Here is a 15,210-nt window from a genome sequence, read left to right as displayed (position 1 = left end):
CATAGCCAGGGATGGCCAATACCGAATAGTTCACTATTTCGAATACATTCAAAATTATTATTTTCGAATATGAAATTTCGAATACTTCGAAAATAAATTCAAGTAAAATAAGCTTATCTTGGTGTATGTCAGTATTTGCATACAATAAACAATGGAATAACCGTTATCTACAAGCTGGCTACCAGAAAATTTATACCCGCTGTTGACGTGGTATTTCAAATTTATTTTCAAATTTATTTTCACAAAAGTAATCCTTTCATTTTTTCGTAGGACGGCGCAACCATGAGTTAGGCTACGTTGAACGCAATTAAATTAATACCGCAAGACATTTTAAATTCTGTTATCAGTCGTCGATTTATTAAATAAGTCAATACTTTTACCTATCATTATCAAAACTATTTGCCGGAAGTGGGTAAAAGTATAAATTATTTTTGTGAGTATGAAAATATAAATTAAAAATTAATTATATTCCAGGATTTTACCACACATATTTCCACAGATTGTCGCATTATTTTAAAGTTGTAATGCTTTTGTTTTTCGTATGTACAAAACTGGGAATCGAAAATTAATCATAATCAGGTAGTTACCACACATTTTATGTCCACAGATTGCCGCCGTATCTTTTAGAGTAGTTATGCATCAATTTATTCGTAAGGTCGACGTAACTATGAGTTACCTTAAACACAATTAAATTAATTCGGTAAGACATTTTAAATGCTGTTGTCGTTCATGAATTTGAATATTTTGTCGCAACGGAAAATCATCCTAGATAAAAGTCCATACTTTTAATTATCATTATCAAAAGTAGTTTCCTAAAAGCGGGAAATAGTATAAATTATTTTTCCACGAGTACGAAAATACAAATCAAAAATTAATTGTAATCGGGCAGTTTACCACACATTTTATGTCCACAGGTAGTTGTGGTATTTTAGAGTTGTAATAGTTTTTCCTAAGTAAGGAAATAGGAATAAAAAATTAATTATAAATGGGGCAGTTTACCACACAATTTATGTCCGCAGATCGCCTCAGTATTGAATAGATTAGAATAGATAGATTAAACAAAATTAAATTAATACGGTAAGGCATTTTAAATGCTGTTATTGTTCACGAATTTGAATATTTTGTCGCAACAGAAAATCACCATAGTATAAAGTCGATACTTTTTGACTATCATTATCAAACTTATTTGCCAAAAATCGGGAAATAGTGTAAATGATTTTTCCTAATAAATCAACTTGTTTTTTCCGACCTGCGACAATTTATTGGGTGTCGTAATTTGTAACAAAGCGTACGACTTTATTTAACTTATTCAATATCTGACTTACTGGTAATGGATTTATGTGAGACTCGTGACTCGATACAAATGAATGCATAAATTAGAAGCCTTGCAAGGTAATGGCAATAGTGCCAATCTCACAACCGTACAAATGTGTTGCAACAATATGAGGCAAATGCTGGCACAGAAGATAACAAACAACTTAAGCGCAGATACTATTTCACCGTCATTACAAAACGTGACAAAGCGCGGAAAATCGTTTGAAGAGTTCTCTTTAAAACGAAACAAAACTCCTTGCTGACGGCGAAAAGTGGCTATTATTCGGAATTATTCGAAAATCAGCCGAAAAGGTATTCGAATACTTTGATATTCGAATGTTTTCGAATATTCGATTCGTTTTGGACAACCCTGCACATAGCTCATCCCTAACCGGTGTCATCTTGCCACAATTTCAGCACAAAAAATACAACTTTTCATCCGAATGTCATAGCGGAAAAAATATGCCACATTTGGGATACGACATCAACAAGCAACATCTGGCGATTTCTCGTGACGAAATCGAATAATATTACATAATAATATTTTGTAAAAACGCGTTTATTACATTATCAACATAAAAAAGTTGAAATTTTCAAATTTATCGAGTAAAATACATTTAACAAATTTACAGTTAATGTCAAAACATGATTAGACGACGATTAGTTTAAATATGAAAGTTAAGATTATAACAAAACGATCGTATCCAAGTTGCTCTATTGAAAAAGGTGCATTGAAGAAAAAGTTTCAACATGATTTCTGAATGTGGAATCCAATGTAGTAGCACATAAAATTAGTTAAATATTCAAATAAATATTTTAATAGCCAACATAACTTATTGAAATTTCCGATATTTACTAAGCGAAATTTAGGACTATTAAAAATGACAAAGCAATTTCAGAATTTAGCTGTAACCAAATATTGTGTATTAAAGGAAAAGTTTCAATATGATTTATGAACGTGAAATCTAATACAGTAACACAAATTGGTTAAATTTTCAAAATATCATTAGTAAAACCAGCACAGCATGAAATTTCCGATAAAAACCTAGACATAGTTACGATTATGGAAAAACGACCATATCCAATTCGCTGTAGCGAAAAATTGTGCTCTAAAGGAAAAGTTTCAATATGATTTATGAACGTGAAATCTAATACAGTAACACAAAGAATTGGTTAAATTTCAAAATATCATTAGTAAAACCAGCACAGCATGAAATTTCCGATAAAAACCTAGTCATAGTTACGATTATGGAAAAACGACCATATCCAATTCGCTGTAGCGAAAAATTGTGCTCTAAAGGAAAAGTTTCAATATAATTTCTGAACATGGAATCTAATGCAGTAATACATAGAATTAGTAAAATATTCAAAAAAATATTTGGAAAGCCAACATGACAAATGAAATTTCCGTGTATACTTAGCGAGAGTTACGATTAAAGAAAACGGCCATATCCAATTCGCTGTAGCGAAAAATTGTGCATTAAAGGAAAAGTTTCAACATGATTTCTGAACATGGAATCCAATGCAGTAAACATAAAATAAGTTGAAAAATCAAAATATTATTCTGAAAGCCAGCATAACATATTGAAATTTCCGATAAAAACCTAGTCAGTACCAGTACTGGTAGCCTGCAGAAATTTGACGTATTCCAGTATTCTAACTGAAAGAATGCAGGAATGTCTGACATCGACCTGTAATTAAAAGTCTTTATATTTTGATATTAATGGTCAATAATATTATGTATAAGATTTTGAACAAGCTCCCTCCAAAGTAATATCAGACCGACAGATATTAAATATAAATAATAGGCTACAACCCAAAATGCACATCTGAAAGCTAAAAAGCAGAAGCAAACAGTAAAACCACGAAATGGCAGATCAGCCCGCGGAAAACAGGGGATTTCCCTATGAAACAGATGCCTGAAAAGTGTACGGAGTCACAAAGATTAAATCTCACGCATTCCTCACGTTTTCCTGTAGTCTGTAAACGAATCCAGTATTGATTATAGAATATTCTGATTTATATCGTACAAAAAGGACAAAAAAATACTTACCACTAGTTATTTAATTTCTGAAAAAAAAACTGGACTTTTTGTTTGATAAGGAAAACCGCTAATGTAACAAATTCGATTCTAGTCCGTTTCGGCGGTACTGAAAAAAATCGCCTTTCTAAGAGATAGCTACAGCACCAATTGCTTTGAATAATTTAGTGCTAATAAGTTATTACCTTAATTTATTTCAAACCTTTTTTTTCATATTCTTTATTGTTACATAAAAAGACAACAAAAACCTAACCAGGCTTTAAAACAATATGAGTTTTCAAATAGTGTTTTAATATTGACAACTAGAAACAAATGCATTGCCCCGGCATTCTACAAAATACGAAATTGTGAATATTATTATTAATTATTATATTTAATATTAAACATGACGTATATTCGTCACGCCACGCGTAAAATTCCTCATAGCTGAGGACTACACGCGCCACAATATCGCGTTGAGAGAATACCATGAGGCATTACTCAAGCGTAACGAGAGAACTGTGTAAGTAAATAAACAAAGACGAAACAACCGTGATCGGTCATGGTATTCTCTCAACGCGATATTGTGGCGCGTGTAGTCCTCAGCTATCTGGATGTAACCGATGTTTAATGGGGATGTAGATTATCGGACTGATATGAAATAGTAATTATATGCTGTTTGAATGTCTTGACAAAATTAGGCCGCGAGCCGAGGCCCTGAAAAACGCCTAGAAAGTGAGTTTCGTAGCGCACATCAGGTAACTACCTAAAAATGATTTCAAAATGTTCCTTAAAAATTTATTAACAAATATTGCCTTGTTCCCACTTCCAGAAGTTGCACGTTTAACGGAAAAGACGCTTTTACTACAAGAAATATGTGCTACGATCTGTCCTATATTTTCTACATTTCCGGCAATGAACAATGACTTCTGCATGACGTAACAATTGAATCGAATCAGCTGTTAGCGAGCGGATGAATCTTAGTTATTACTGCTCGATCTTGCGTTGAGTTGGGCAGCCTTTCCGTAGCCCTGTTTGGTTATTATTAATTAAGTTATGCTAAGACGTATTAGTAAGTTATGAAACACTTGTAGATCCTTACCACGGATATGGGCCGTGAGACGAAGCCTTGAAAACGCCCAGAAAATGAGTTTCGTAGTGCAGATGTAACCAACAACAAAAATACTTTAATTGTGTGACAGGAGTCGCGAGTGACCTCGAAAGGTCGAATAAATTTTATGTTATAACCACAAGCAGTTTACAACAAGAACAGCATAAAAATCTACATTCATTTTATGGAAGCTATCAAACGTATTTATTTTTTAGCAATGAAGTCACAAATTAACATCGTGAGCACGAAAACACAAATAAATCAGTTGTTTCTCACTTAGAAATTTACCGGAAATATCAAGAAAATTAAATGAATGTACAGTATGTACATAACATAGTGAACAAAAATATTACAATTAGTCTTTTTTTAGTTTATGTGGTTATGTATTTGAACAAAGGCAATATTATTTCTAGAAACAGGACTACGACACTAACAAATGTCCGAAAAAACAAACAAATAAATGATACATATTAAATCAACTGCAATATCTAATTCACTTTCTTCTGAATGGTTTTCGAAATCCACTATCTCGGAAATCGACTTTTCCTCTATAAATGTACTGTGATTGCAGTCAATACAAAAACAAAAATCTGTGCAATTTAAGTTGATTTTGCCGCACTTGCATGAATTATTTTGACTATTTTTCTTACACTTGCAGTTTGCCAACTCAAGAATTGATTTGAGGGCCACATGCTTCTTCAGTGAATCTTTGTTGGGTGGAGAGTATACCGGTAATCCTTATGTTTGCCAGTGTTAAATAGACTTGCCCTGGTATCATTTACATTCTTCATATCCTCTTCATACAGTGAACAAACAAATCAGCTTTATTTATTAATGCCTCGTTAACCTCAAATGAATTGAAAACCTCAATGAAGTCTCCAACATGAGTTTGATGGGCAGTTCCAATTGTAGAAAAGTGCTAAAGTATTTCAATATGAAAACCCCTCTAAGCTGTTTGCAACTAATATGATTCTCATATACCTTTACGCTTCCAGACTTTTTGTTTAATCCATTTTAAGGCACTGATAGCAGCAGGGATTAGAGCCTGCGTTAGGGTTAGGGATTGGTGGAACATTGCAGTTTTCTTTTGTAGTACAGTATCTAAAATGAGGAAGAAAATCATATTTTGAACAGCATGAGTGTAAAAATACCACTAAATACTAACTAATACCTTGAATACATAACGCATTTTATCTGATGTACTCAATAAGCTCATTGCATGTACTACAGTCCAGCAGTGTTTGCATACCAGTACTAGACTATATCTACACTAAATTTTGATATATCACAGTCTGAAATGCCCTATGAGTTTGGACTATAGACTATGTTTTTATACATCAACTGTCTGTCTACAACTTGATTTCTCACCTCTCAATCGCTTCCAATGCTACTTTCTTTCCACGGTATAACTTATCATTGCTTCCCAGGTTCTTGTCGACCTTATGAATTCAGATTTAGACCAACCGACATTAGTAAAATTGATTATTTTCTTCTCTTTCACACAACCGTGCATTACAGAAACAGCCATTAATTTATATTTCTAAATATGCTGTGGCCTATATAGTAGCAAGAAGAGTCATTAAATAATCATAAACATTTCATGCAAGCCAGAAAATATCGTTGTTTGTGACATATTATTCTAGGTCTAGCCTTCCTTGGAGTTACCGCACCGTACCTATTTAACAACGTCTTATGAGCTAGTTGTCTATTTTGTTTAAAATTGCTATTTATGGTAAGGATATACAAGTGTTTAGTATCTTACTTATACTTTTCAACACCTCCTTAGAATAACTGAACTAATAATAACTGAAAAAAACTAGGGAAAGACTACCCAACTCAACGCTAAAGCGAGCAGTAGTACATCTGATATTCATCCGACCACGGGGATCCACCTACAGCTAACTAATTTAATTGTTACGTCATGCAGAAGTCTGCGTTAATTGGCCCATGATACCGGAAAAACAGAGAAAATAGGACAGATGGTAACACATATTTATTGTAGTAAAAGCGTCTTTTCTGTAACTTTTGGAAGTGGGAACAAAGCAATATTTGTTACTAAATTTCTAAGGAACATTCTAAAATCATTTTCAGGTAGTTACCTTATGTGCGCTACAAAACTGAAAGATAAATGGCCTCGGCTCGCGGCCTAAATGTGCTTTTGACAAAAATCGATTGCATCTTCGAGCAAAACTTATAAAATAACATCTTGAGGCAAATTCATTTCTGTTACTAAATTTTAATTTCCAGTCATCATCGTACATACCATGTGTGGCAACTATTTTAATTTATCGTCAAATAAAATACCCCCCCGTCATTCGACCAGGCGTGTGTCGCGCTTGAGCGATAGGAACGGATTTATCAGCGACTCGAAATTCAAGATATATGTATTTTATTGGGAGCGCAAAATAAATGTAACAAAATGCATTGTTTTGCGTTATAACTTAGTATTTTCGGAAACTGGGTGTAGCGAAAAGTAAAATTTGATCTAAAAAAATCGCAAATAAGTTTTTTTCATTTAACCCCGGGTACTCATCATTTTTCAGAAAAACTCGAATAATCATTCAATTTAAAATAAAGAATGTTTCACTAATCCAAAAAATTAAGATTGTTGCAATCGGAAATTCGCCTGTAAGATGGCAGTCGGAACCAAAAATAAAACGGTGTCCTTTTCGCGTTCTGAATATTCGAGCTGAGATTACAGTGTTTGATGTCTGCCGCAAACGCTTTTGCGGACTTTTTGTGAGAAAACACAAGTGTAATAACACAAGAACGATTCCGGCGCGAAAAAATAATGCTCGTCCCTGATTAAAAAATTAAAAATCCGAAATACAAAAATTAACATTTATTTCAACCAACAAAACCTTCCAAATATGCAAATAAATTCAAACGGAAATCCTCTTCCTTAAGCTTCAAAATATAGCAAACTGATGACGAATATCCTACTCGCAGATTTATTTTCTGTTTTTCAGGTCGTTCTGTGATGATCAGTACAATGGCTAGTTTATTGAATATAAATGGTGTCTACAACAACAAAATTCGCGGGCTGATGTCTCATCCACGATAAACTTGAATTGACATCTGTTACGTCACAATCATTAAATGAAGAAATGATCCTGTGAAATAACAATACTAATTCCTTTATTCCTAATTCCTTTATCCTTGCAGAAGTCAATATCTAAGAATGAAAAAAAAAACTTATAACCTTAGCAACCAACATATTCCTATACCCTGTCTTTCTACCTTAATTAATTATATTTACTCATACTTATGAGGTTACTGATAGATTTGAATACTTATTGCAATCTGGACTATAATTTGGCAATAATAGGCTCTAGTTTGGGCAATGAAGTAGTCTAGCCCACCTCTTCATGCACCCAATTCTGGCAACTTTTGTTGGGCATTTTGGCATTTGACTCCATCTATAATCAGCTTGGCAATCAATTTTTTTTTTATAAAAGTCTATCTTTACTGTTCACTCCCATTCATAAAATTGATCAATTTGGCAGTGGCAATCATGATAAATTTATTAATATGGTGTGGCAAGTAATTTTTATTTATTTATTTTTTATTAACTACCAGTATGTAATTTTTCATGTTCCCTTTACTTAATAACTTCTATATGGTTGTGTGTGTGGGTGCGTGTGAGCGTGTGTGAAATATTTCAATTATTTTAGGTGAGTGAACACGTACCACATCTTCTTGGCAAAACCTTACATCTTATATACATTCTGTACGTTTTAAACCTTATCTAAGGTTTTGTTCGCTCTCCTGATTTCATAATCAGTTTTTATTTATTTATTTTTACCATTCATTTTATTGTTTTGCTGATTATGGAGTCGAAATAAACTTATACTTACTTATACTTATATACGTAGTAACGCATCACTCATGCGTAGCGAACCGGCCATGAGCGAACTACATTCAGTAAGTAATCTATGACTATAACCAATGGCATGCTTGTGCGCTTTGACGTTTTTGGAGTTACCGGTCTGCCCGCAGAGAAGAGTAGATTGCTCGTTTTCTGTTCTACCGCACTGTATCATCAGATATGTGTATTATGGGTACCGGTACCTGTATTACTGTATAACCCGATCACAGAATTCAGGAATTATCCTAGCCGCAGTACAGTACGGTACCGGTACTGTCAATCCACAGATCCATGTGAAGAAGTGAAAATTATCATAGGCTCGTTTTTAAGTGCACAAATATTGGGTCTGGTATACCGTAGCCTAGTTTAGTACCACATGTACTTCTAGTTGACCTGGCTCAACAATTTTTGCATATGTCAATCCTAACCCTCACCTGATTACGTCACTGAAAAATTACGTCATTTCGACGTCACAGTTAATCAATTAATTTTATTCGGTCACTCTGATACAAACAAAACAACAACAAAGGGACAAACAAAATACAGAGGATCTGGAGGACAGGCATAACTTAATAAAAAAGTTAAATACGTACAAGTACGTGCCCGTCCCCTAAAAACAGAATAAAACAAAAACACGATGTGACATCGGGCAATATCTTATAAATTCAAATTAAAATGTGAGACAGTGGCGTAATAAGGCCCACCGAAGTATGCGGATGGTCGTCCAAAACGCGCAGACGATCACCCGAAATCGAGCAAGCAATTTCTCTTGTTTTCTCGTCACAATGATCACTATAGGGAAGAGATCGCCGGCTTTAGCAAGTTCGTTATCAGCGGCGCAGATGTCATTTCGGGCGATCGTAATTATACTCTGGCAATCCCTATGACGTGTGGTGACGTCGTAGTGACGTAATTTTTGGATGGCATAATCAGGTGGGGGTTAGGAATAGCATATGCGAAATTCGTTGTGCTACGCCCACCGGAAGTACTTGTGGTACTAAACTATACTAGACCCCAAATATTTATGTACTATTGCAGTATTGTGTCTATATAAAATATAAAAAATATGCTAGGCCTATTATTGGACACGAATTGGGAGGCGCAGTTCTTACCACTTCATGGCAGCTCCTGCCACGAACGAACTGCGGCAGCTCTTGCCATGGTTTTATAGCGCTATTCAGTAATCAGTATTAACGGTATATTCACAAATTAATGTGCCAGATTTTAATTGATCATGTGGAATTATATCTACTTAAACCCTAACCCCAAATCAATCAAAACTGTATCCATAAGAAAAACGTTCCAACTTACCCAATATTTGTCACCATAATAGACAGCCCTGTCTTTACGGCCCACCTGCCGCGGTTACGGCAGCAAAATTCAGCTCGACATTGGTTTGTGGCAGCTAAAAAGTCAGTTGCCATGAGTTTGGCCGTAGCGACCATGGTATGGAAATACCGCCATGGTTTTGCGGCAGCTGCAGATGCCACAGGATACTTAAAACTGCACTTGCGAATTGGACTGAAGATAGTTTTGTTATTACTGTATTATTTGCTGTTGTTGTTGGTATTTATAATAATTTTATTCTTCATGTTACTGTGTTACCGGTTTTGTTGTTGTGAAAAAAAATGTTTTCACTTCAACTACTGAACTACTGGACCAATTGCTTTGAAACTTCCGGTGGTTAAAGATTGTGATTGTGGCTAAAATGCTATTACTTTCATGTATTTCGAACATTTTTTGGGCTTAATGGGATTTGTTGTCCACTTCGATTTTTGACGTGATGTCAACAAAATTGCGTGCGGTGGCATTTACGCCATGGTATCCAGCGAATCTAGTGCTTAGCGAATTGTGACTCGAATCACAGAATCAATTGATTCACGGTGAGACTAAACACAAGTATCATAGTCGTTGTTACAGGACCTGGGAAAGCTCTGAATCTAGGACAGCTCGGTATTCAATAGGTTAGGCTTCGTTCAGAATATGATTTTGGGAAAATTGTGGATAATATATTTCGTTTTGTTTGTTATTTGTTTTCTTATATTTGAGCATTGCTCTCGTTCATTTATTTCAATCATCGATATCTAGATATGTTTCTCTAGATATGTCTGACTCAATCACGAAGCAAGGCGGGTGGCGCATCGTTACGGCTTCCTATGCCATCAAGTCAATGCAAGAGAACAAAAAATTCTCTAATAATAAAAGTATTAATACTCTTAACATACTACGAGGATTTGTGGACACAAAATGTGTGGTAAGCTGCCCGACTTACCAACATTTGAGTTATGTTAATAGAATTAAATTAACATGGTAAGGCATTTTAAATAGTGGTATCGGTCATGGATTCGAATATTTTGAGAAGCACAAAGTCATCCTAGTAAAAAGTTCATACTTTTAAATACAAACCAATGGCAACCATTAACCAAATTATTTTCCAAAAAGCGGGATAAAGTATATATTATTTTTTTGATTTGTGACATTTTTTCTGTGAGTCCGAAAATAAGAATCAAAAATTAATTATGTTCGGGCACAATATCTCGGCAATCTGTGGGCATAAATTTTGTGGCAAACTCGCGATTAATATTAATTTTTGATTCCTATTCTCGTATTTACAAAATACAACGGCGATTTGTGGACTTAGAATGTGTGGTAAACTACCTGATTATAATTAGTTTTTGATTCCTTTTTTTGTATTTATAAATTTTCATTCTCTATTTGTAACCTTTTGTTGTTTTGTTTTTCCATGAAATGCTAATTATACTCTATAATGAATAAATTAATATGTATAATGTAAAAGAAATTATTTTTGATACGATACGATTCAGAGAGATCCTATTCCATATCATCAATCATTTCAGAAAAGATGCCAGGACCTGGTCCTGGAGGACCCAGGGGACCAGGCCCACGTCATATGGGACCTGGACCTAATGGACAAATGGGTGGTCCTGATGGACATGGACCTCGAATGGGGCCTGGAAATTTCAATGGCCCTCCTGGCCCCATGCTGGGCCCAGGGTTTGGTCCAGGACCTGGAATGCAAGGTGGTCCAGGACCTGGAATGAATGGTCCACCAATGGGTTGGGGTCCACCTGGACCTATGGGAGGACCAATGCGTGGTCCGATGGGAGGACCTATGGGACCTGGAATGGGGATGGGAATGGGTGGACCACCACCAGGACTGGGTGGTCCACCTCCTGGAATGATGCCCCCACCCGGTATGCCTCCACCTGGAATGATGCCACCTCCAATGGGCATGATGGGAGGTGGAGGAAATCCTATGGGAGGTCCTGGTAGTGGTGGTGCCAAAGGCCAACCTTTGCTGACCAGTGATGGAACAAAAACTGATTGGACAGAACACAAAGCACCGGATGGTCGCACGTATTTCTATAATTCTGTGACAAAGCAATCTAAATGGGAGAAACCTGATGAATTAAAATCTTCTACAGAACAACTGCTTGCTAGTTGCCCTTGGAAAGAATACAAATCAGATTCTGGGAAGCCGTATTATTATAACTCTGAAACAAAAACCAGTGTGTGGTCAATTCCTAAAGAACTCCAGGAAATGAAAGAAAAAATAGAAAAACTGGAGGAGGAAGAACGTGAGAAGAGGAGAAAGGATGAAGAAGAAGGAAAGCTGAAACCAAAGAATGAAGATAGTGGTGAATCGAAAGATGGTGTCAGCCCTAAAGATGGTGAAGGCATGCCGAGTGAACCTGCTGGCCCAATGGGCCAAATGGGACCTGGACCACCAATGGGCGGCCCAATGATGGGCGGTGGACCGATGATGGATCCAATGCAAATGCAGATGATGATGCAGCAACAAATGATGATGCAACAGCAAATGATGATGATGGCTCAGCAACAGAAAGCACAAGCGAAAAAGGCAAGAAAAGAAAAGAAAGAGAAAAAAGAAAAACCCAAATCTGAATCTGATGAAGATGATTCTGAATCGAAGAAAGAGGAGAAGGAAAAAGATTCTGACAACGATGATGAAGAAGCCACTGAAAAAGAAGGGGGTAAGAAAAAAACGAAAAAAGAGGAGAAAAAAGAATACACAACGAAAGATGAAGCGAAACAAGCCTTCAAAGATTGTCTGAAAGAGAAAGGTGTACTCTCAACTTCTTCATGGGAACAGGCTATGAAATTAATTGTTAATGATCCGCGCTACACTGCATTGAAAAAATTAAGTGAAAAAAAGCAAGCTTTCAATGAATTTAAAACACAGAGGGGAAAAGAAGAAAAAGAAGAGGAAAGGCAAAGAATTAAAGATAATAAAGAAAAACTACAAAAGTTTTTGGAAACGAGTGAAAAAATGACAAGTCTAATACGTTATCGTACTGCTGATAAAATGTTTGCCGATATACCTATATGGAAAAGTGTTGAAGACCGTGATCGCAAAGATATTTATGAAGATGTGATATTTTTTCTTTCCAAAAAAGAAAAGGAAGAATCAAAGGAATTACGTAGAAGAAATATGAAACAGCTTCGCAAGATCTTGAACAGTCTTGATAAACTCTCCGCAAGAACAACATGGTCTCAGTGCCAACAAATGTTAATGGATAATGCTGCTTTTGCGGAAGATGAAGAACTCCAGAATATGGATAAAGAAGACGCTTTGATTTGCTTTGAAGAAGTCATTAAAGATCAAGAAAAAGAATTAGAGGAAGAACTTGAGAGAAGAAGGACATTGGAACGACGGGCATACAGGAAAAGCAGAGAAGCTTTTACCAAACTTCTCGATAGTTTCCATGATGATGGAAAACTTCATTCTATGTCAACATGGATGGAACTTTATCCAACCCTATCTGCGGCCACAGAATTTAATCATATAATTGGGCAGCCTGGCTCTACACCTCTGGATTTGTTCAAATTTTATGTGGAAGACCTCAAATCTCGTTTTCATGATGAAAAGAAAATTATACGCGATATTTTGAAAGAAAAAGGATTTGAGGTTGGTTTGAAAACGACTTTTGATGCATTCGCTAAAGTTGTGACTGAAGATAAAAGAGCAGCTACTCTTGATGCTGGAAACATCAAACTATCATTTAATAGTTTAATAGAAAAGGCAGAATCGAGAGAAAAAGAAAGAATCAAAGAGGAACTTCGACGACAGAAACGAAGGGAATCTGCCTTCCGTAATATGCTCAAAATTACTGCTCCAGCGATCGACATAGAAACGACATGGGAGGAATGTCGTCAGAGACTCGAGAATGAAGACGCTTTCAAAGCAATAACAGTGGAAGCAGATCGAATCCGTCTCTTTCAAGAACACATTCAAGTCTTGCAAGAAGAAGCAAAAGTCGCACAGGAAAAAGCGGAACGAGAAGCGAAAGAAAAAGAGAAAAAGAAGAAAAAACGAAAACACAGAGAAAAGAAGACATCTTCTTCCAGCGAATCTGAATCAGATGAAGAAAAAGAACGATATCATGCCAAGAAAAAGAAAAGAAATCGATCACCTACCCCTGAATCTAGTTTTTCTGAAAGTGAAAAGAAAGCAAAGAAACGAAAAAAGAAGAGTAAGAAACGGCATCATAAATCTTCAGATGAGGAAGAAAAGAAACCTAAAAAGAGTAAAGAAAAAAAGAAAAAGAAGGATAAAAACCTAGATGAATAAAATAATATCGTAAAGATAAAAATTGTCCGCAATTTTCTCGATATGATGAGTGTGAACAAAACAATTGTGCTGGATTTTATCAGTACAGTATGTATACGATGAACCATATGGTGCATATTTGATGGTTTTTTCACAGTTTACAATCAGGATGCAATGTGACACTTTGGGTATTATACTGGTCTGTGCTCTGCAGTTCTTATATTGTTGTAGTTCTTCAAACTGTCTGTAGGGCAATATTCAATTACCGTATTTGACAGGGGCTAGTAATATTAGACTTATTTTTGTATCTTGCTGCTTACTATAAATCATAATTTTTCAGCCAGTGCACAAAATTTTGACTTGAAACAATACTCCACTGTTCGAATTTAGAAACAACTCTATTTGAATATTAGTGATGAAATCAAATTTGGGTAACACTTTTTCTATGTCATGGCAACACATAAACTGCATATGCTAGAAAAGACTAATTCCACACTCTATGACCAAGGTATGCTTGTTTAGTATGCTGATTATATTTTGTCTGACTATATTTACAGAGTTTAGTTGCTAATGGTTATTTCTTGTAAACTAGTTAAACAATCATATTTGTCAATTTATCTTCATCAATTTGATAACCAATGCCTTGTAAAAATATTATGTGTTATGCTTTCATAGTGCTGACCAATATTACTTGTTCCATTGTGCCTAGATTTGTTTAATTCACTGAATTCATTAGGTGAATCTTAATAATCTGAATTTTATGATATCAGGTACCTTGCCCTGATTCATATTACTATTTGGAGTGTATGTATTACATGGAGATTCTGAACATTTTGATCTTCCTTAGACGGCCACAGTATGCTGTCAATATTTGCCAAATGCTCAATATTATTCATTCAAAAAACACATTGAAAGTACGTGGATGGAATGTAAATATCCAAAATAAAGAAATGTAAATATGCAAAATAAGGCAGGCATCAAATCTAACTAATATTTTAAATTTTAATTAGCCTCACGTCCCCTCGAAAAATTGTCTTTGCTCCCCTTGTGGGGCCTACCCCACTGTTTGAAAACCACTGGTTTGAAGTAAGCATAATGAATCCAAGAATATGATATCATTGAAATTTTGGGTAGAATATAATATTTCAACAGTGTAATATCTTGTTTGGTCATTGAAAATTTTACATTCTTATGTTTTTAGCTGTCCAAGGACATAGGACTATTGATGATTTGTACAATTTGGCATGTTATATGTGACTATAGAATTCCATTAATAATATTTTGCTTTTGTATTGAAGGAAAAT

The 15,210-nt window shown here is 35.3% G+C and overlaps 1 protein-coding gene across 1 annotated transcript; it reads left to right on the top strand.

The window, feature by feature from the left end:
• Nucleotides 1-11,089: 11,089 nt before the first annotated feature.
• On the top strand, nucleotides 11,090-15,209 carry LOC120331172 (pre-mRNA-processing factor 40 homolog A-like). Its single transcript, XM_039398222.2, has one exon. It carries the CDS (start codon nucleotides 11,177-11,179, stop codon nucleotides 13,925-13,927), a length of 2,751 nt encoding a protein of 916 aa, XP_039254156.2. The 5' UTR covers nucleotides 11,090-11,176; the 3' UTR covers nucleotides 13,928-15,209.
• The last annotated feature ends 1 nt before the right edge of the window (nucleotide 15,210 follows it).

This window comes from Styela clava, chromosome 6, assembly GCF_964204865.1.
Source record: "Styela clava chromosome 6, kaStyClav1.hap1.2, whole genome shotgun sequence".
In the NCBI taxonomy this organism is placed as follows: Eukaryota; Metazoa; Chordata; class Ascidiacea; order Stolidobranchia; family Styelidae; genus Styela; species Styela clava.
The sequence above is the reverse complement of the archived record's forward strand: the minus strand, read 5'-3'. Positions and strand labels throughout refer to the sequence as shown.